Source organism: Salmo trutta, chromosome 30, assembly GCF_901001165.1.
Source record: "Salmo trutta chromosome 30, fSalTru1.1, whole genome shotgun sequence".
Lineage (NCBI taxonomy): Eukaryota > Metazoa > Chordata > Actinopteri > Salmoniformes > Salmonidae > Salmo > Salmo trutta.
The window spans coordinates 19,112,994-19,136,109 of NC_042986.1; the positions used below are offsets into that span (position 1 = coordinate 19,112,994).

General features: G+C 43.4%; 1 protein-coding gene across 1 annotated transcript in view; it reads left to right on the plus strand.

Annotated features, from left to right (window-relative positions):
- The window catches only part of LOC115168874 (plexin-A1), a 39,460-nt gene extending 16,677 nt beyond the window's left edge, over positions 1-22,783 (plus strand). The window contains exons 8-18 of the mRNA XM_029724401.1: positions 4,658-4,914; positions 7,612-7,678; positions 11,704-11,850; positions 12,061-12,220; positions 12,335-12,438; positions 12,556-12,652; positions 15,210-15,400; positions 16,045-16,214; positions 16,323-16,535; positions 16,790-16,940; positions 18,987-22,783. Coding sequence (XP_029580261.1) covers positions 4,658-4,914; positions 7,612-7,678; positions 11,704-11,850; positions 12,061-12,220; positions 12,335-12,438; positions 12,556-12,652; positions 15,210-15,400; positions 16,045-16,214; positions 16,323-16,535; positions 16,790-16,940; positions 18,987-19,082 — 1,653 coding nt within the window. The 3' untranslated portion in view covers positions 19,083-22,783. The remainder of the gene's footprint in view (positions 1-4,657; positions 4,915-7,611; positions 7,679-11,703; positions 11,851-12,060; positions 12,221-12,334; positions 12,439-12,555; positions 12,653-15,209; positions 15,401-16,044; positions 16,215-16,322; positions 16,536-16,789; positions 16,941-18,986) is intronic.
- The last annotated feature ends 333 nt before the right edge of the window (positions 22,784-23,116 follow it).

A 23,116-nucleotide genomic window follows, 5' to 3' on the forward strand; every position in this document is an offset into this window, starting at 1 on the left:
TCTCTCTTCATGTATCAATGACGTTCCATATATATTTCAAATATGCTACTAGATCCCACCTGGTTCAGCATGAAATATATGCAAATGCCTGTTAGAATACAGTGTAGAGACTGTCTACCTCCCCGCCCTGTCAACCACAGGCTCTTCTAAAGGGTAGGGATTACATCTTTATTGTTATGTCCGGATTTCTTTCCCACTGAATTTCCCCTCGGGTCCCAGGCGTAATCAAGTGTCCATACACACGGCTCAATCCCTTATTGCTCTGTGTAGCTGCTCTCCCCAAAGCAACCTACAGTACCCAGCCTGCTCCCCCAGAGGCCCCAGAATTTCATTTAGCTCCACTGAGGAAAATTGAGGCACTTTATTAGGCCGTGTAGTGGAAGGAGGAGAGATTCTGTGAAGTCAGAGTGCATGGTGTACGGTATGGCAGTCCTCGATTGGCTACAGGACTAGATGTGTTTCAGAGTTATGAGGTCAGTCAAGGATCATGGGAGGCAGGCGGGTGGGGGGATGGAGCCAGGCGATTGGCTAATGGAGGAGGAAGTGTTTTTTCATAAAGACAGAGACAGTACTTTGATTTTATTTTCCTTTTATTAACACATACTGGGTGTTGTTTAGACATTATGCCGTAAGCCTTGCAGAATATACTAGATGTTTGTCTCCCTTTTTAACAGGCACTACCCTTGTTTTTCTGAGCAGTTGCACTGCCCTGTCTATGTGAGAGAGTTAGAGTGAAGGATTGTGGGTTAGGTCTAGAGGGGGCCGTAGCATTGCTGATGAGAAGTGACAGATGCCAGCCTGTGGAACAGACTTCTGTCACCCAGCCACCCTCGGACGCACAGCACTGCACAGGCCCTCTACTTTCTACGCCCCAGTGCATCCTCCTCCCTCCTCCTCCTCCTCCTCCTACCGTTCTGTTTTCTCCTGTGCTCAGCTGACGACGTAGGGCAAATTGATCATAAGACATTTGAAGAAACATCTCCTAAGATAGAATGCACTGTACTTGTGCTTGTGACAATAAAACTTGAAACTTGAAAATGTACCTCAGGCTTTAAAAGCAGCTAAGGTCATGAATGTGAATCTAACAATGGCCTCATAGGCCAAGATGTCGTCTTGTATACAGTACATAGCCAAGCTCTAAATAATGCTTACATGATTTATTGTTGTGTTATTTACATTAGTCTTACTCCATGCATTTACATTATACCATTTACATTACCCCTACCCCACATGCAAATACTACAGTTTACTATAGAATACTACAGTACTTACTAGAATATGTAGTAAACTGTAGTATACTGTAGAATACTATAGTAAATATTACAGTCTGCAAAAACACTACAGTAAATACTACAGTAATATAACAAAAACACTACTTTATGCAAAAGCACTACAGTAGTCACTATAGTATATACTACAGTATTTAATTTGCATATACCCTGCCCATTCCTTCCCCCATAATCCCAAGGTGCCACCAATAAGTGAGAAGCCTACATGCCCAAGTAGAGACGATATATTGTCTTCCCTACAGGTTATAGAAAAGAGCAAAAGCTCTGAACTATCCATTCAGACCTCAGTCCTAAAGTAGCCACCTACAGGTTAGTAGTTTCCTAAACGAGAAATCCCACACTTCTATGTCAAAAAATACAAAAATACAAAATACTACACTAAATACTACAGTAATGTCCGCAAAACCAATAAAGTAAATAATACAGTATACTACAGTTTGCAAAAAGACTACAATAATTACTATAGTATATACTACAGTTCTTTTTTAATACAGTATTTATACTATAGTCAACTGTAAATGATTGCCTCGCCTGGTTTACCAACTACTTCTCTGATAGAGTTTAGTGTGTCAAATCGGAGGGCCTGTTGTCCGGACCTCTGGCAGTCTCTATGGGGGTGCCACAGGGTTCAACTCTTTTCTCTGTATACATCAATGATGTTGCTCTTGCTGCTGGTGATTCTCTGATCCACCTCTACGCAGACGACACCATTCTGTATACCTCTGGCCCCTCTTTGGACACTGTGTTAATTAACCTCCAGACGAGCTTCAATGCCATACAACTCTCCTTCCGTGGCCTCCAACTGCTCTTAAACGCAAGTAAAACTAAATGCATGCTATTCAATCGATCACTGCCCGCACCTGCTCGCCCGTCCAGCATCACTACTCTGGACGGCTCTGACTTAGAATACGTGGACAACTACAAATACCTGGGTGTCTGGTTAGACTGTAAACTCTCCTTCCAGACTCACATTAAGCAACTCCAATCCAAAATTAAATCTCATGCTGCCAAACATACCCTCGTAAAACTGACCATCCTACCGATCCTCGACTTTGGTGATGTCATCTATAAAATAGCCTCCTACACTCTACTCAACAAACTGGATGCAGTCTATCACAGTGCCATCCGTTTTGTCACCAAAGCCCCATACACTACCCACCATTGCAACCTGTACGTTCTCTTTGTTTGGCCCTTGCTTCATACTCGTTGCCAAACCCACTGGCTACAGGTTATCTACAAGTCTCTGCTAGGTAAAGCCCCGCCTTATCTCAGCTCACTGGTCACCATAGCAGCACCCACTCGTAGCACGCGCTCCAGCAGGTATATCTCACTGGTCACCCCCAAAGCCAATTCCTCCTTTGGTCGTCTTTCCTTCCAGTTCTCTGCTGCCAATGACAGGAACGAACTGCAAAAATCTCTGAAGCTGGAGACTCATATCTCCCTCACTAGCTAAAAGCCTGTTTAGGATAGGGGGCAGTATTTTCACGGCCGGATGAAAAAACGTACCCGATTTAAACTGGTTACTACTCTTGCCCAGAAACGAGAATATACATATTATTAGTAGATATGGCAGGCAAAAACCTGAGAAAATTCCAAGCAGGAAGTGGCCTGTCTGAGAATTTGTAGTTCTTCTTTTGATTCTCTAACGAAACTACAGTATCTGTGGGGTTACGTTGCACTTTCTAAGGCTTCCATTGGCTGTCTAAAGCCTTCAGAAAGCGGATTGAGCCGTCTCCTGTCTCTGGGCAGAGTATAGTAGCTCAGTTTCTCAGTGGTCTGCCTGGGGACAAAGAGATTGGATATGCGCGTTCACGCGAGCACGCTGTTTTTTCTTTTCCTCTTTGAATGAATACACTATTGTCTATTGTTTATGAGAAAAATACCATAAAAATTGATTTTAAACAGCGTTTGACATGCTTCTAAGTACGGTACTGGAACATTTTGAATTTTTTTGTCTCGAAATGCACTCGCGCGTTACCCTTTGGATAGTGACCTGAACGCACGAACAAAACAGAGGTATTTGGACATAACTATGGATTATTTGGAACAAAAACAACATTTCTTGTGGAAGTAGCAGTCCTGGGAGTGCATTCTGACGAAGATCAGCAAAGGTAATACAATATTTCTAATACTAATTCTGAGTTTAGTTTGCTTCGAACTTGGCGGGTGTCAAAATAGCTAGCCTGATGGCTGAGCTATGTACTCAGAATATTGAAAAATATGCTTTCGCCGAAAAGCTATTTTAAAATCTGACATAGCGATTGCATAAAGGAGTTCTGTATCTATAATTCTTAAAATAATTGTTATGTATTTTGTCAACGTTTATGATGAGTAATTTTGTAAATTCACTGTAAGTTTTTGGTAGGAATACATGTTCTGAACATCACACGCCAATGTAAAAAGCTGTTTTTGGATATAAATATGAACTTCATTGAACAAAACATACATGTATTATATAACATAATGTCCTAGGAGTGTCATCTGATGAAGATCATCAAAGGTTACTGCTTCCTTTAGCTGTGTTTTGGGTTTTTGTGACATATATGCTTGCTTGGAAAATGGCTGTGTGATTATTTTTGGTCTATGTACTCTCCTAACATAATCCAATGTTTTGCTTTCGCTGTAAAGCCTTTTTGAAATCAGACAATGCGGTTAGATTAACGAGAGTCTTATCTTTAAAATGGTGTAAAATAGTCGTATGTTTGAAAAATTGAAATTATTGCATTTTGGAGGTTTTTGTATTTCGCGCCACGCTGTTCCATTGGATATTGGCTCGGTGTTCCGCTAGCGGAACGTCTGTCCTCAACAGGTTTTAAGCACCAGCTGTCAGAGCAGCTCACAGATCACTGCACCTGTACATAGCCCATCTGTAAACAGCCCACCTATCTACCTTCCTCATCCCCATACTATATTTATTTATTTATCTTGCTCCTTTGCACCCCAGTATCTCTACTTGCACATTCATCTTCTGCTCATCTACAATTCCAGTGTTTAATTGCTATATTGTAATTACTTCGCCACCATGTCCTATTTATTGCCTTAACTTACCTCATTTGCACTCACTGTAGATAGACTTTTTGTTTTCTTTTGTTCTACTGTATTATTGACTGTATGTTTTGTTTATTCCATGTGTAACTCTGTGTTGTTGTATGTGTCGAATTGCTATGCTTTATCTTGGCCAGGTCGCAGTTGCAAATGAGAACTTGTTCTCAACTAGCCTACCTGGTTAAATAAAAGTGAAATAAAAAAATATATTTTAAAAAATATTATAGTATTTTATCCATAGTGTACTGTAGTATTTTTTTATGTGGGGTACTCCACATATTTACATTACATTTACAACACATGTGGATGTTGTTTCCTGATAGGTCCAGGCCAACCAGGAGAAGGCCTTGACCCTGTTTGGCCAGCTCCTCACCAAGAAGCACTTCCTGTTGACGTTCATCCGCACCCTGGAGGCGCAGCGCTCCTTCTCCATGCGTGACCGTGGCAACGTGGCGTCGCTCATCATGACAGCGCTGCAGGGGGAGATGGAGTACGCCACAGGGGTTCTCAAACAGCTTCTATCTGACCTCATCGACAAGAACCTGGAGAGCAAGAACCACCCCAAGCTGCTGCTGCGCCGGTGAGACGGACACATTCACACAATCACCCACTCGCGCAGTCGTCCGCTGACACACTCACTCATTTGTTGTAACCCACATTTCTTAACATACTGACTTGTGTACTACTGTTTAATAAATCATACTACTCTTACATACAGTGCATTCGGGAAGGTATTCAGACCCCTTGACTTTTTCCACATTTTGTTACTTTACAGCCTTATTCTAAAATGTATTAAATTAATTGTTTTCCTCGTCAATCTACACAAAATACCCCATAATGACAAAGCGAAAACAGGTTTTTAGAATTGTTTGCAAATGAATTAAAACTAATAAACAGAAATACCTTATTTACATAAGTATTCAGACCCTTTGCTATGAGACTCGAAATTAAGCTCAGATGCATCCTGTTTCCATTGATCATCCTTGAGATGTTTCTACAACTTGATTGGAGTCCACCTGTGGTAAATTCAATTGATTGGACATTATTTGGAAAGGCACACACTTGTGTATATGAAGTCCCACAGTTGACAGTGCATGTCAGAGCAAAAACCAAGTCATGAGGACGAAGGAATTGTTAGAATTCTGAGAAACGATTGTGTCGAGGCACAGACCTGGGGAAGGGTACCAAAAAATGTCTGCAGCATTGAAGGTCCCCAAGAAGACAGTGGCCTCCATCATTCTTAAATGGAAGAAGTTTGGAACCACCAAGACTCTTCCTAGAGCTGGCCTCCCGGCCAAACTGATCAATTGGGGGAGAAGTGCCTTGGTCACTCTGACAGAGCTCCAGTTCCTCTGTGGAGATGGGATAACCTTCCAGAAGGATAACCATCTCTGCAACACTCAACCAATCAGGCCTTTATGGTAGAGTGGCCAGACGAAAGCCACTCCTAAGTAAAAAGCACATGACTGCCCGCTTGGAGTTTTCCAAAAGGCAGTTATAGGACTCAAGATTCTCTGTTTTGTTGAAACCAAGATTGAACTCTTTGGCCTGAATGCCAAGCGTCACGTCTGGAGAAAACCTGGCACCATCCCTACGGTGAAGCATGGTGGTAGCAGCATCATGCTGTGGGGATGTTTTTCAGCGGCAGTGACTGGGAGACTAGTCAGGATTGAGGGAAAGAGGAACAGAGCATAGTACAGAGAGATCCTTGATGAAAACCTGCTCTGGAGCGCTCAGGACCCCGGACTGGGGAGAAGGTTCACCTTCCTACAGGACAACGACCCTAAGCACACAGCCAAGACAATGCAGGAGTGGCTTCGGAACAAGTCTCTGAATGTCCTTGAGTGGCCCAGCCAGAGCACGGACTTGAACCAGATCGAACGTCTCTGGAGAGACCTGAAAATATGAATATTTATATAATGTGATATTTCAGTTTTTTATTTTTAATACATTTGCAAAAATGTCTAAAAAACATTTTTTGCTTTGTCATTATGGGAGATTTTGTGTAGATTGATGAAGGAAAAAAAATATTACATTTATTTGAGAATAAGGCTGTAACGTAACAAAATGTGGAAAAAGTCAAGGGGTCTGAATACTTTCCGAATGCACTGTACACAGTAGTACATATTTCATTTCCGTATTCTCTCAAACAATATAGCCATTGCTGTAGTGGAGGGTAAACGCAAGTAAACACAGTTTAGCCACCTTTTTTTGCCCAACCGTTAACCACCTTTTGCAGAAAAATGCATTTAAAGTATAGGGAGCGTTACTTTTTTCACCATGACCGACGATCAGGGTTTACCCAATAATTGTTTTACCACTACATCACTGTATATAGCCAAACCAAGATGGAGGACTTAAACTCAAACAAAGGGCCAAATCAAAATCTTAGTTAAAGATGCACTGTGATGAAATCGCTACCACCATTCCCTGGTTGCAAAAATTCTAATAGTTCGCCCAATTTCAGTTTATGTGACAAACAAGCAAGTACTGTATTGTGTAAAGAATCATTGTACCATCTAAACCACTGTGAATTTCTTTTTCCATAAGCAAAAATATTGTATTTTCAGCTGTTTGAAGCTGGTGTACAAAACCAAAAGTAAAAGGCACAATAACAAAACTTAAGCACGGAAAGCATAGAAATAGCGCACAGAACAGATCTACTGCTTCTTAGACATGCTTTCAATGAGAATGACAGATCTATAACTCATATTTCTATGTGAATTTGGTCAGGTTGCCCAAAAAGTTACATATTGCAGCTTTAGGGGTGTTTTGTAGAAGTTTTCTTCCTATCACCCCTCCTTCCTGTGCCGCCTTTTAATTTAGATTAACTAGATAATTAAGGAGAGAAAGTTGCTTTTCTAGCTGCTGTAGGGGGAGGAGAAAGGGGAAAGGGAAAAGGAGCAAACTGTTTGCCTAGGTTTCCTCTCTGGATATTAGGATAAATAAATATAAATAAATGACAGTGGATTTTAATTGCTCCTCATCTGTGGGACATTTCAGGGGTCTTTGATCGTAGAGGCAACAGGTTTATGATTAACGAGAGAAGTTACCCAATTATGGTAATTGTCTGTTTTTAATGAAGATTGGTTGTTTGCTTTGAGAATAAAGTATTTGTTTTAAGACCTTTTCCCCTTATGAAAGTATCAGTATTAGTCTAAAACTAAAACTATATTTATTCCTAGTTAGTTTTGAGGTAGAGCTGCAATTTCTTCTAGTTGATAATTGAACTATCATGTCTGATTCATCCTCCTCTTGCCTTACATTTCTCTGTTAGAACGGAGTCTGTTGCTGAGAAGATGCTGACCAACTGGTTCACTTTTCTCTTGTACAAGTTCCTAAAGGTAAGTCCACCATCAAACCGCCCTGACCAGATGAGCTACAGTAGCTGCTCTTCAGGAACCCCTCAACTCCACCACTCTCTCTCTTCTACCGATTAGAATTAGTTTTGTTTCCCCCTTCCCTGTTTCTCATTATGGGTTAGTATTAGTTAGTACACTATTAGTATTTTAGTCTGTTAAAGTCTCCAGCTAGAGGCGTTTCTCTTTATTTCATTAGTTTGTTACGTTATTATGTATTTGACAGACGTTCTTGCCTGCGGTCATTAGGAGCTTTGGGGGTGTGGCGTTCGACTGGTCCTCTCTTCACTCTCTTCTCACTCTCCCTCGCTCCCTCGTGGAAGAGTGTAAAATTACCCCCTAATGAAGCCGGGAGGTGGAAATAAAGATAATTTCATAGACAACCGTGTCGTAGCGAGGGCTAGGGAGTGATGTATGCGTGTTCCCTATCGTTAGCAGCTGTCTGGTTAATTAGCACAGATGCTAACAAGATGTTAACAGCATATGCAGGGAGAGAGAGGGAGAGTTGGGCTGCTGCATAGGAATCAGGAGAGGACACTGGAGGTGGAGACTTAGCTAGCTTCATGTCACAATTCTCCCCCTCTAGCAGTTAGCTAGGCCCTGTCTCCACCTCTATCCCAGTTAGCAGTTAGCTAGCCCCTGTCTCCACCTCTATCCCAGTTAGCAGTTAGCTAGCCCCTGTCTCCACCTCTATCCCAGTTAGCAGTTAGCTCGCCCCTGTCTCCACCTCTATCCCAGTTAGCAGTTAGCTAGCCCCTGTCTCCACCTCTATCCCAGTTAGCAGTTAGCTAGCCCCTGTCTCCACCTCTATCCCAGTTAGCAGTTAGCTAGCCCCTGTCTCCACATCTATCCCAGTTAGCAGTTAGCTAGCCCCTGTCTCCACCTCTATCCCAGTTAGCAGTTAGCTAGCCCCTGTCTCCACCTCTATCCCAGTTAGCAGTTAGCTAGCCCCTGCCTCCACCTCTATCCCAGTTAGCAGTTAGCTAGCCCCTGTCTCCACCTCTATCCCAGTTAGCAGTTAGCTCGCCCCTGTCTCCACCTCTATCCCAGTTAGTAGTTAGCTAGCCCCTGTCTCCACTCTCTCACAGTTAACTACCCACGGGCACAGACGTCAGTTCGACGTCTAGTTTTGATTTACATTTGGTTGGTTGCCAACTAATGTGAATTCAATGTGAAATCAACATGTCATTGGATTTAGGTGAAATTCCCTTACGTTGATGACTTTTTTCTTTGTTTAAATGACGTGGAAACAATGTTGATTCAACCAGTTTATGCCCAGTGTGGAGCTTCAGTCTCCTTGTCTGATCACCAACAACGATGAGACGGCCTATAGGGAGGAGGTCAGAGACCTCAATGTGAGCAGGACAAAGGAGCTGATCGTGGACTACAGGAGAAGGCGAGCCGAACAGGCCTCCATTAACATTGACGGGGCTGTAGTGGAGCGTCTAGGTCCAAAAGGCTCCTTAACAGCTTCTACCCCCAAGCCATAAGACTGCTGAACAATTCATCAAATGACCACCTAGACTATTTACATTGACCCCCCCCCCTTCGTTTTTAGACACTCACTGTTTATTATCAATGCATAGTCACTTCACCCCCACCTACATGTACAAATTACCTCGACTAACCTGTACCCCCGCACATTGACTTGGTACCGGTGCCCCCTGTATATACAGTAGCCTCGTTATTGTTAATTTATTATGTTATTTTTTGTTTGTTTGTTTATTTAGTCAATATTTTCTTAACTTTATTTCTTGAACTGCGTTGTTGGTTAAGGGCTTGTAAGTAAACATTTCACAGTAAGGTCTACACCTGTTGTATTCGGCGCATGTGACAAATAACATTTGATTTGATTTCATTTAATTTAATTTAATTTGACGACTCAAACTAAATGATTCCGCTGCTTTATGTTCTCTACATACTCAGTCTGAGACTGCCATCAACGTTGTTTGTGTGGATGAGGGGGATTGTACAAAACAAAGTAATCAGCGATTGGATCGTCTCTAACCAATCAGCGTATCAATGCCAATTATGAATTTTGTAAACGCCGCTTTACCCATGTGTGTTCTGGCTCTGGCCCAACCCATCGGTTTCTGGGACCAATCAGAATGGTTAGAATGTGTTTGCGTTCTAGAAATCGTCAGGGAGGTACTCAGAACCAAACTCTTTGCGGAGAAGAAACTTCCCTGGTTAGTATATAGATCATCTTTGCTACTGCGGATATTTGGAAAAATATATATTTGGACAACTGCAAAAGTGTTGCTACAGCTCTCACAAATATTGCTGCCCTGAATTTAGCTGGGTTTAAGTAGAGACTACTTTCTGGAGGACAATACCATGCTCACTCACGTGTTTACATGTGTGGGTGAGGTGGGGCTAAGGCTTAAGAGGGTATGAATGATGCTGAATGGGTGTTAACAAAGAAGATCTCTCTAGGAAGTGTACAAATCTCATCAAATTCTTTCAAAGGGCATTTTCTCCTACTTCAGTGGGATAACAAGTATATCAACATTTAAAGCAGCATTACTTTTCCATGTTTCCTCCAACCATGTCGAAATTCTGAGTTTGTACTTTCATAGAATACTAAAATAAATGCAAATCACTTGCATTTCATCTAAACCTTAATAGAGAAATCTGGATACTTATGCATGTGCGTATTTCTCACCTTCCGCTTGAAAGATATCAACTTTTTGATTGCTGATAAATGGTGGAGAGAGGGTGAGAGGGCAAGGAGTTCTGAGTGTGTTTTAAAGTGGGAGAGATAAATGCTCTGCCTATCAAGCACTTAGATCTCTCTCTTTCTCTCTCTCTCAATTCAATTTAAGGGCTTTATTGGTATGGGATGGGAAACATGTTTACATTGCCAAAGCAAGTGAAATAGATAATAAACAAAAGTGAAATCAACAATAAAAATTAAAAGTAAACATTACACTTACAAAAGCTCTCTCTCTCTCTCTCTCTCTCTCTCTCTCTCTCTCTCTCTCTCTCTCTCTCTCTCTCTCTCTCTCTCTCTCTCTCTCTCTCTCTCTCTCTCTCTCTCTCTCTCTCTCTCTCTCTCTCCCCTCCTCGACTACAGCCCATGCATTTCTAACATGGTGAAGGGCTTCCTAAGCACTTCCTCTCAATCATTAACCTCGTATTAGTTTCAGCCTCAGTTTCCACCTGTCTGTCGTCTCTCTCGCTCTGCTCTAAACTGTTTCTCTTTTTAAGAGGGGAGAGTTTTTCTTGGGTCTGAGCTGGGGGTAATGACACTATTGATTGGCAAGTGCCCATGATCGTGCAAACACAGGAAACATTTATATTAGACCACCCTAGTGCTCTGTCGATTAGGCCAGTGAGAAGATACAGGAGAATAGCATTGCCTCATTGGCAACAAATTTCATGTTCATATGCATACCTGTTAGATATACATTGAGTGTACAAAACATTAGGAACACCTGCTCTTTCCATGACAGGATGACCAGGTGAAAGCTATGATCCTTTATTGATGTCACCTGTTAAATCCACTTCAGTCAGTGTAGTGGAGGAGACAGGTTAAAGAAGGATTTTTAAGCCTTGAGACATGGGTTGTGTGTGTGCTATTCAGAGGGTGAATGGGCATTATAAAATATTTGAGTGCCTTTGAACAGGGTATAGTAGTAGGTGCCAGGTTCACCGGTTTGTGTCAAGAACTGCAACGCTGCTGGGTTTTTCACGCTCAACAGTTCACCGTGTGTATCCAGAATGGTCCACCACCCAAAGGACATCCAGCCAACTTGACACAACTGTGGAAAGCATTGGAGTCAACATGGACCAGCATTCCTTTGGAATGCTTTTGACACCTTGTAGTCCATGCCCCTCAATATTAGGAAGGTGTTCTTAGTGTTTTGTCCACTCAGTGTAGATACATTTGGTTAAGAAATTGCATTGTTGGAGCAGAATCCTAAAGGCCACGTGTCCCAAGCTTCAGCCCGTACCTGTCGCTGATGGTCTTTGTCCCTGTGTGTCCCTGTGTGTCCCTGTGTGTCCAGGAGTGTGCTGGGGAGCCTCTGTTCATGCTGTACTGTGCCATGAAGCAGCAGATGGAGAAGGGGCCTATAGACTCCATCACAGGAGAGGCACGCTACTCCCTCAGTGAGGACAAGCTCATCAGACAGCAGATTGACTACAAGACCCTGGTGAGTGCTGTCAAATATAACTATTTTATAGGACAATAAGGATATTTGATCAAATGTGTGATTTACCTTTGAGAAGGCAGTAAGGTCGGTAGTATCTGTCATTACCTCAGTGACTCTAATTAGTGCTTGAGAACGCGATTCGAATACCTGCAAATGACAACTTATTTAACTAAGCTGAACTTAATTCCTGTCCCCTCCCTCCCCTGGCAGACTCTCCACTGTATGAACCCGGAGAATGAGAACGCCTCGGAGGTGACAGTGAAGGGGCTGAACTGTGACACCATCACCCAGGTGAAGGAGAAGCTGCTGGATGCAGTGTACAAGGGCAGCCCCTACTCCCAGAGACCCAAGGCTGGGGACATGGACCTGGGTAAGAACACCAGTGTTTAGTGACTGACTGTGTGTTTGTGTTTAGTGTGTGTCGGGGGGGGGGGGGTGCACCTGCCTGCCTGTCTCCGCTCTCATCCTCATCTTCTCTTCACAGAGTGGCGTCAGGGCAGGATGGCCAGAATCATCCTTCAGGATGAGGATGTCACCACCAAGATTGATAACGACTGGAAACGCCTCAACACACTGGCTCACTATCAGGTGAAGCAGAGGGCTGGGGTTGCCAGAGTGTGGTTTTATCTGTGCAAACAGAAAGTGCATGGAGTGATTGACAGGACAATGTTTACAAGACAGCCCTTTGTTTTTCAATCCTTGTAGGTGACGGACGGCTCAGTGATCGCTCTGGTACCAAAGCAGAACTCAGCCTACAACATATCCAACTCCTCTACCTTCACCAAGTCTCTCAGCAGATATGGTGAGTCTCTCTTTCTCCTTTCTTTTTCTTTCAATCTCTCTCCCAATCTCTGTCTTTCACCCTGTGTATGTCTTTATTGATAGTAGGCTAGATTTGACTCAGCCTCTGTGAATAGAGAGAACCATAGATCCACCACTATCAAGCCTACGCCATTTCAGAGGTATTTCCACCATCTAGGAAATAACAGGCATTACATCAAACACCTCACTCCTCCTGCCAGAGACTGAAGACCAATAGCTAACACAGACACACCTCTGAACACAGCCTCAGCTGTACACCACAACAGTGTAACCAGCTCTCTGGCAAAAGCCTGAGGGCTTTCACGTTTGTTGTTGTTTTCCCTTCTCTCTCTCCTCAAGTGTGTCTGTGTGTTAAGGGGTTACGATAGCAACGCTGACAGGCCAGTGAAAGCCAGGCTGGTTTGTTAGTCCACAGAGAGGATAGCCAAGCCCTGGCTGTTGTAAAAGCAGAGGTAAACATCCACCACTCCCCCAGAAGCCAAAGAACATGATTGTCATGAAATGTACAGGCACTCAAGCAGCAGTAGCAACAGCAGCAGCAGTAGTAGTAGTAGCCTCATGATGAATGTCCAATAGAAGTAGGAGTACAGAACTATTGGCTGCTGGTAGAGTGGCTACAGTGGAGAGAATGTTCTGGTGTGAACAAGCTGATACTGGGGGTTGACAAGGTCATTGGCACGGAGACCAATCTTAGTCACACTGGTTCCGTTTTCCTTTAGTTTCATCACTGGTTTTAACACCTCCACTAGAAATACGTGTAGCAGGAGTTAGTCTCTGGTTCGCTGTTTAAATACTACAGGGCCCATATTTACAAAGTGTCTCCGAGTATGAATGCTGATCTAGGATCAGGTCCCCCCCTGTTATTCATTATGATTTAGAAGGCAAAACGTATTCCTACTCTGAGACGCTTTGTGAATACAGGCCAAGATCTCTGTAGAATGAATTGGGTATATTCAGGTCACTGCTCTTATTCCCCATAAGAAACAACAAACCAAGAAGCACTGACCCACATTGGTTTAGCAGTGTTTCCAGCACCCTCTCTCTGTGTCATTGAGTCTCTGAGCTTCACTTCCCTCATCCTCTCACCCTGAAAGCCAGCGTGATATCCCTGCGCTCAGACACTCAGAAGGCCCCAGTGTCACTCTATCATTCAGGCAGAATGATAGAGTTTTTTTCTTCCTCCGTCCTGTCATCCCTCCCTCCATACACCTGCATTCTGGCCACCCTACCTCCTCTCCAGGCAGCGTCCCTCCCTCCCTTGCTGGCTGCCACTGCAGCAGGCTCACTGATAAGGAACACGGCAGATAGGCATCTTTTTGGTCTCCCGTAATGAAGTTTGACACTCACACCATTAATAATGAAGCAGTGCATGGAGGCAGGCGGCCCCCGGGAGGAGACGAGTGGGGGGAGACAGAAACTCACACAATGGAGCCTGTACAGCCTGACTCATACAGTACCACAGGAAGGGAGGATATTGGTATTGTGTATGGGTTTCTATTATATCCACCACTCTAACATTATGGGTCATTTGGGGTGGGGAGAGAAGAGGGAGGGGAGGGGAGGGGGACGAGATGGAGATGGAAGGGCTGGTGTAAAAACATGCTGAAGAAGATAAGACAGAAAGCAGATTCTCTATCCTATCTCCTCTCTCGGCCATGGCACAATGAAGACGAGGCACGCCATTTTTCTTCTCCCACTTTGCTAATTAGTTATAGTCTGCCAATTGAGCGTAATGAGTTAGCCATCTCTCCTCGCTCCTTAGTTGAGGCCTAATCATTTTTCTCATCATCCATCCACCTCTCACAAAAGGAGTTTTTACAATAGGAGAGGCTACAGGGATCTGTTGTCTTGCTCATTAAAATGTTCTCTCCATCTCCGAGGTCAGGTCCCAGTGGATTATGGGTTGTGACCTTGTGACAGACAGACTGATACTCTGCTCCTCACGCTGGCACAGTCTTTGTTCTGGCTGGATGACGGCCAGATATAGACAGCCCATAGAGCCATTTCTTCACCAGACTAAATATGTTTGTTTTCTCTTTTATGTTTGTACACTATGCACAGCGCTTTGACCTGAAATGTGTGATTAAACAAGTGTGTCACAGTTGGAAGTTCGCACAACACAATAGCACATGGAACCATCAACATTAAACCAGTAGATAGTGGTAGAGCTGACGTCATCTACATATTCCTATGGAAAACTCCCGATGCTGCATGAAGCTGGAAGTATTTCAATTTGAAGCGTTCCATATTGCTGAATTGTGATTGTAATTTAGATAGGCTTTCTAGGCAAGACCAGAGCTTTTGGCACCGCTAAGTTGCTACGCAGGAGCCGACCAGCCGAGTTTGTGTTTTCACACTCCAGACCGGACACTGGGGGCCTGCATGAAACCAGGGAGTCAGCCTGGTGTTCTGTTCTGGTCATCCTGTTCCATTGACCCATATAGACCTCTGCATTGCGTGTTCCTGATGAACCTGCCTTTCTCCTGATGGCCTTGTCTTTGTGCTGATGTTCCTATCTCTCTCTTGCCTCTGTCCAGAGAGCATGTTGCGAACAGCCAGCAGTCCAGACAGTCTGCGCTCCCGCACCCCCATGATCACCCCTGACCTGGAGAGTGGTACCAAGCTGTGGCACCTGGTCAAGAACCACGACCACTCTGACCAGCGCGAGGGTGACCGCGGCAGCAAGATGGTCTCTGAGATCTATCTGACCCGTCTGCTCGCCACCAAGGTAAGATTACATAGACACCAGACCACACCTACATAAATAACAAGTACTGTTGATGTAGGTCAACTTTAACATCTGAATGTTGAGTAAGTCATTGTAATGCTCTCCATATGTCAAGAGTTTTTCCTGGGGGAACTATCTTCTTCGGTAGTCCCTTGTTGTGGTTGTCTCTACTAAATGACTAAAATGTAAACAGCTCAGCCTCCATTACAGTATTCTTCTGGGGTCCCTCAGCCAATTCCCTGTTAACGGGTCTGCCTGCCTGCCTGCCTGCCTGCCTGCCCCTCTCCTCTCCTTTAGCTGCCTCAGAGCTCATTGTTTCGCTCCTAATTGTAGGGAAAGAAAAAACATGGAAATTAGACGCTGTTTACAAGCCTATTGGGTGGTCAGAAAAAGATAGATAAATATAAAGCTGGGATAAGAGAAGGGAAAATAGCAGGAGACGAGTCATTTGTTGTGGGATTGAGTGTTTTGTGGCGCATGATGCAGAGAAGCGAATGGAATTCATATAGCTCACATAGGTCTGTCTGGTAAGCTAGCATGTCTCAGCACTTTGATCTTGGAAGAGCAGAATGTAGCGTCCTCTCCACAGCCACTCCCCCTTAATGGGAGAAATGAATCTCTCCTCTCATCCCTACTGTCCTCAGGGTACGTTGCAGAAGTTTGTGGACGACCTGTTTGAGACCATCTTCAGCACGGCCCACCGCGGCAGCGCCCTGCCTCTCGCCATCAAGTACATGTTTGACTTCCTGGACGAGCAGGCAGACAAACACTCCATATCAGACTCAGACGTACGGCACACCTGGAAGAGCAATTGGTGAGACACATTACAGAACAAATAGCAATGGTTTGGTTGGCTGTTTCTTCTCTGTGTGTGTATTTGGTTGATGGTATCCATCTTCTCATGATACCTCTCTCGTCCCAGCCTCCCGCTGCGGTTCTGGGTGAACGTGATCAAGAACCCCCAGTTTGTGTTTGACATCCATAAGAACAGCATCACAGACGCCTGTCTGTCTGTGGTGGCCCAGACCTTCATGGACTCCTGCTCCACCTCAGAACACAAGCTGGGCAAAGACTCGCCCTCCAACAAGCTGCTCTACGCCAAGGATATCCCTAACTACAAGAACTGGGTGGAGAGGTATGAATGACAGAGAGCTCAACTGCCTTCTAGTTTGTAAGATTGTCCATTTCAATGCTTCCATTTCCAAAAGATATAGTCTGCACCCAGTGTTTTAACAGTTGGTGAAATTAGATTAGATGAAGGTTGTTGACAAGTACTTGATTGAGGCCTTGACTTTTTCATCGCAGTCCCTCACATACACAACTAAAGAGGTGTCCTCTCCAGTCCAGGATGCTAACCCCCTCCCTCTCTGCTCCCGTCCTGTCCTGCAGGTACTACTCCGACATCTCCCGTATGCCGGTCATCAGTGACCAGGATATGAGTGCCTACCTGGCTGAACAGTCCCGGCTGCACCTCAGCCAGTTCAACAGCATGAGTGCCCTGCATGAGATCTACTCCTACATCGTCAAGTACAAAGATGAGGTGAGTCACCGGTATATTATGAAGCTATTGCAATATTAATCGTAGACATTATGATAGTTTAATAATAATAGATATCTAATGTATTTTATAAATATATATTAGTTACAGCATGAAGAGATCAGAGTAGAATAGCCATTGGTTCTGTATGTTAACACAGGGGTGAGACTCGTTGTATGTGCCCTCTAGTTTTCATGATGAATGAATGTGGGCATTCTAATTCAATTAGAAGATAACTGAGTATGCATCCGTAAATGCATGCAGCTATTTAAGTAATTAAAGTACATATTATGAAACTAATGGACCACATTGGATTTGTGTTTTATTCATTCTCCCATGTGCTATCCTTCCGGGGAGTTCATTAACACACTATATTCCATGTGCATGAATTTATTTCTCCACCAAAATAGACTGACTAATCATTCTTGAAACGTTGCTTATGCATTGAGGCAGAGCCAGTATAGTGTAGCTACTCCATGTAGGAGATGTGAATGAGACTGTACTCTGAGTGCTAATTCTCAGAGAGCTGAGCAGAGCCTGGAAAGGGCTAAAGTCAGTGAGTCACGGAGACTGGGCTGTGGAACTGGAGAGATAATGAGGCAATGCAGAAGCTCCCTCCACTCTATCTGCTTCATCCGCTCCCAGCCATTAGGACAGACAGCCAGCGAGGGAGGAAGGCAGTGCTAGGATAGCTACTGTACTGTACTCACTCTAAGAGAGTGTCTGCCGTGGCCTTCAAAAACACGTAAACAATGTTTGTCTGTCTGCTCAGACAATTCTTCCTACCTTGTTGGTTATAGTGCATTGACTGTGTGCTGTGAGAGGTTCAGGCAGCCTCTCTGCTTGCCTTTTCAAAGGGCATGGAGGGAAAGAGCATGGTGGTGGAAGTGAGGGGGGTATATTCAGTCATCTCCACTCAGCATCAGACCCTATCTCTACCCCCCTCCCTCTCCCCTCATCTCTCAGCAGTGCTGGTTCCTGTGTCTGAGGCAACAGCTGCAGCTTCCTCTATTTAAGCAGCCGCTCCCATTCATTAAGGCTTATTATCCAGATGCGGGCGGCTGCAGGGTCCTCCTCTCGCCCCCCTCATCCGTCACAGCAGCACTAACACACGGGGCATTAGCAGGCCATTATGCATTCTCCTGCATGAGTCCCTAACAGCTAGTATACAGCTACCTATCACTAATGGACCCACCAGCACCTCCTCTTCCAGTTCCCATAATGCCATAGTACATACAGCTCCCCTCGCAGCTTCCATCGTTATCCGCCTGTTAATGATAATGTTCTTCTATGCAATGTCATATAATGTCAGATGTTCTGATAGACTTTACAAAGACAGACTAACAGATGTTCTGATAGACTTTACACAGACTTACAGATGTTCTGATAGACTTTACACAGACTAACAGATGTTCTGATAGACTTTACACAGACGTACAGATGTTCTGATAGACTTTACACAGACGTACAGATGTTCTGATAGACTTTACAAAGACGTACAGATGTTCTGATAGACTTTACAAAGACAGACTAACAGATGTTCTGATAGACTTTACACAGACTTACAGATGTTCTGATAAACTTTACACAGACGTACAGATGTTCTGATAGACTTTACAAAGACGTACAGATGTTCTGATAGACTTTACAAAGACAGACTAACAGATGTTCTGATAGACTTTACACAGACTTACAGATGTTCTGATAGACTTTACACAGACGTACAGATGTTCTGAAATAAGACTTTACACAGACGTACAGATGTTCTGATAAACTTTACACAGACTTACAGATGTTCTGATAGACTTTACACAGACTTACAGATGTTCTGATAGACTTTACACAGACGTACAGATGTTCTGAAATAAGACTTTACACAGACGTACAGATGTTCTGATAGACTTTACACAGACTTACAGATGTTCTGATAGACTTTCTCTGTCAGTGGTTCACCCTGCTGATCTATTGACTAATCTCCCACTCTCCTTCTCTTCTTTCTCCCTCTTTCCTCTCTTCTTTCTCCTCCTCTCCTCTCTCCTCTCTCCCCAGATCCTGTCTGCGCTGCAGAAGGACGAACAGTCTCGTAGGCAGAGACTGCGCAGTAAGCTGGAGCAGGTCATCGACACCATGGCCCTGGCCAGCTGAGGAACGGCCCGCCACTGAGGGGCGGAGAGGGTAGCAGCTAGGCCTTCTCTCGCTGACCCCAGCTCCTAACCCCAACACAACGCGTAAGGACTGCAAGGACACAAGCAGTACACTGGAGACCCCCTAGAGTTAGGCCTGGGCCCCGGCCCATCCAAACAACCCCTCATTTATAAACACTTAACGTCTGTCTGTCGCCCCGAGAAAGTGTCTTATCATCGCGGTCTTCATCACTGGTTTCAGTTTGTCTTCCGTGTTGATTATCTACCCACATACAGGACAGGGACTGTGAAGCAGCTGGCTAAAGAGGCCAGGATATATATATATATAAGGGGGGCTATGAAGAAAGGACTTCATTTATAAAGGCCCCCTCATGGACGCTTCTGACATGTCAGCAGTCTATCATCAGAGACTTCATCAACTTTCATGGACGTCGGTTTGGTTTTCAGATCCATTTTATTTCTATTTGGTTGATTTAGTTGTTGATCTTGTGTTTAACAACTGCCTACTCTCTCCGTTGGTGTGCCACTTGTGTTACTGCTGAATTTGCACAATTTACAAAAAAGCTAAATCAAAAGAAGAGGATATAAATATAGATATATAGATATATAAATACAACTTCATTTTTAAAGAAACAAATGGAAATAGTCAAAAGTTTTCAATTTTAATGTACAAAATACTTTGAAAGAAAAGGATTTGATATTTCAAAGACTGAACTATGAAACCTTGTCCTGTGCCATGTTTTATTTAAATGTTGTTTAGTGCAAAGACTTTCTTTAGATAAAATGTGTTATGATTCAAATGTTGTCATGCCTAGTGACTGAAGGTGAGAGTAAAGTAAAAAAAAAAAAAGTTAAATGACAAAAAAATTGTAGAAGCAAGTCAACAAATCGTTAGGTCTTGGGGCGTTTCCTGTCTTGGGAGAACATTTGTTTTAATGGTACTGGAAAGGACTGTATTTTATTCCTGTATTTAATACAACCAGTGCTATTGTGGCTTTTAGAAAAACCAAAGGCTTGTTTTTTTTTAATACAACTCAGAGAAAAACAGCCTCCTGTGTTAGCCGACAACCTCACATTCACAGCCACCTGAGTGAGCAGCCCTCCTGGTTGCATCCACCACCATGCACGCCTCTGTGCACAGGCTCCGGACCACAGCGAACTTAGATTACTTTTGTTCTGGGACCTCAAGGTTTTTCTGGAGGCAAGTAACATGACTTAAAGTACTGTGATATTATGGACTCTGCTGTACCACAAAAGTCAGACTCCACGGAAGGATTCATTGGGCTTAGCGCCATGCTAAATGTAGCAAAGGTTTAATTCACCCACTACCCTTTCAAAGCCTTCCTGAAGTTTTCCCGCTGTCCCCTTCCCTCAGATAGATCACTGTTAGACTATCCTACAGACTGTCATGGTGGACACTGAGCTAGAGGTTTGCAGACCAAGATGAGAGGAGTTTTTAGGTAAAGCTTTGAGTGAAGAGTAATCCCTCCTGATTTTAGCCCCTCGCGAGAGCAAGCATTGTCACTCTAGTGAATTCAACATTCAACAGTTCTATTTTATTGCAATTAAAAAGATGGTTTAATTTTTGTTGTTGGTGTGGTGAAAGCTGTATGAGTTGTTTTCTGTGTACTCTGCAGAAACCGTACATTGTTTGTGCTAGCAGAGTAGACTCTCCCAGGGTTTCCCTTAAGTTCCATAACGGCATCTGGGACGAGCGTCATTCAAAAGTAAAAAGAGGACTTTTGAAGCACCAAGGAAGGTGAACATTCAGAAGTCTCTTTTCTTGGTTTTTTTAGTCTGCTGTGAAGATGAAAAAACAGCGACAAATATTTTGAAATGCAAACATCTGTGATGTGACAAGATAATGAAATGTAGCTCAATCTGTGTGTTTTTTAACTGGCGGATGGTTTTTGTTTCCTCAGAAACCGGATACCTTTGTGAAATGCATTGTCTCCCTTTAATATGTTGCATCGATTCCCTTTCGGTCAATGTCCTCTGAGATTAAAGGAGATATGGAGGAAAAACAAACCAGATAAATGTTTGAGAAACCTCTGAAATATTTAGGTCAGTTCTCCGGTGAGAGCCGTGTGGATCACACAGGCTAGAGTTGTGATATGTAACCTTGGGCCATCTGTCCATCCAGCTATCCTACATCAGGCTTCAACAAAGATGGTGGGATTTAATGAAAATGAAAAGCATTTTCTCTGTTTATTTATTTATAATTTTTCAGTTTGAAATGGGAGCAGGTCTCAATAACACATGATATATTTGGTTAGACATTTCAGAAAATATATGGATATTTTTTATTCTTCTTAGTGTCCTGCAGGGCTCTTACTCCCATCTTTCTCTCTCTGTCATTCTCCAATATCAACTCCCTCTAGTCTCTACTCTCCATCCCAGTCCTGTCCTAGTGTTGGCAACTCAATAAAGGTACTCCTATACGGTACACCCCACCCTTCCACCAATCCCTCCCTCCCTCCCCTCCCAACCAAACACAAAAGGCTGGACTGTATGTATGTATTGTACTCTTTACTTGATATCTGAGAGCAGAGCGTATGGAGTAGTTTATGAAATTCAACTTAAACAGGGTTATCTGCTGGTTACTGGTTTTTCCCATACCAAGAGAAGGCCTCTCATAGTGCAGGTTCGGCATTGACCTGACCACTTTTCTGTTCCTTAACCCTATTGTGATGATTTGTGACGGTTCTGCTCTGTCACTGTTCTTCTGTTAAGCATATTTTATTACCTGATTGTCTCCCTTATTTGTTTAGTGGATGGAAAATGTTTCTGTGTGCTGCCTTCCTCCCGCCACACACAAGCTAGGCTTTGATGACTGTGATTGTAAAACAGCTGGTTGCATTACAAAGTCTCCAGGGGGTTCTCCTGCTTTGATGTCCTTTTGCTCCTGTTATTTAAGTGGAAGATTTTTGGATGGTGATGATCAGCATCTTGGCGGGATTATGGATTAATGTGGTAATCTGTAACGTTACTCTATAGAGTATGAAACAAGTTATATTGTAAGTACAGGGGCAGTTGGTCTCTCATGTTATGTTTTGTGTTGTTGTTATTTCATTTTACTATGCCACTTGTTGTGTAAAGATGAAAAGAAAGAGACTCCTCTACAGAACTCCTTTGAAGCAGTCTCTACTTATGTTTTGTTGTTGTGTCTGTCTGCCATTGCGAGTTGGGTGGAAGACGGAGAGGAAAGCCAGAGGGAGTGATCCAGATGCTGTTTGATGAACACAGAGCTTTCACTTTGCACATAGTGCCTTGTCAGCTCCCCCCCTTCCCATAACCCTCTATGACCCCTCCATTACCCACAATCCACCACCTGACCATGCCCACTCATACCACTGTCACAGGTTTCACCCTCTGCCACTGAACAACTTCTATCCTTGTCCTCCCGATTCCCTCGTTTGGTTTGTTTTGGCATATTGGAAAGCAGTTCCTTTTTCAAAGTAAATTTAAAAAGGCTTAGGATCAAACATAAAAATATCTAGACACAGATTTAAGAGAAAATAGAAACTAAAGAGTTGTAATACTTTCTGAATTCTGATACCTTTTTAAGAGTTTCAGATTTGAAGCAACTGTGACAGGTTGGCTGTTTCACGCTCGTGTAAATATTCTGCTCTTTCCTATTTTGCAGATTTATTACTTGTAAATAAACACGCATCAAGGAGAGATTAAACTTTTTTTGCAAAATCTGTTGTCTGTCTTGTTTTTTTCTGTCTTGCTCTTAGAAATTAGTTCAGCACCCAAGGTATTACAGACAGGCATATACCTTGAAAGTACTATGGCGTTAGTTCATATGCATCTCTAAAGCATTGCAGAATGCAACAGATTTCCTGCCTTTTTCTAGTTGTCCATCAGTGCGACAATGGTGATGGTAATGATTCTCTCTATCTCCTCCTTCAACTCAATGAGCCCATTTGTTCCTAGCACATGGCCACCTGCCTAATTCTATTACTCCCATAAATTCCCATCAACACCAGAATTACCCAATGATTACAAGTCCACTGAATCCTTAAATGATGC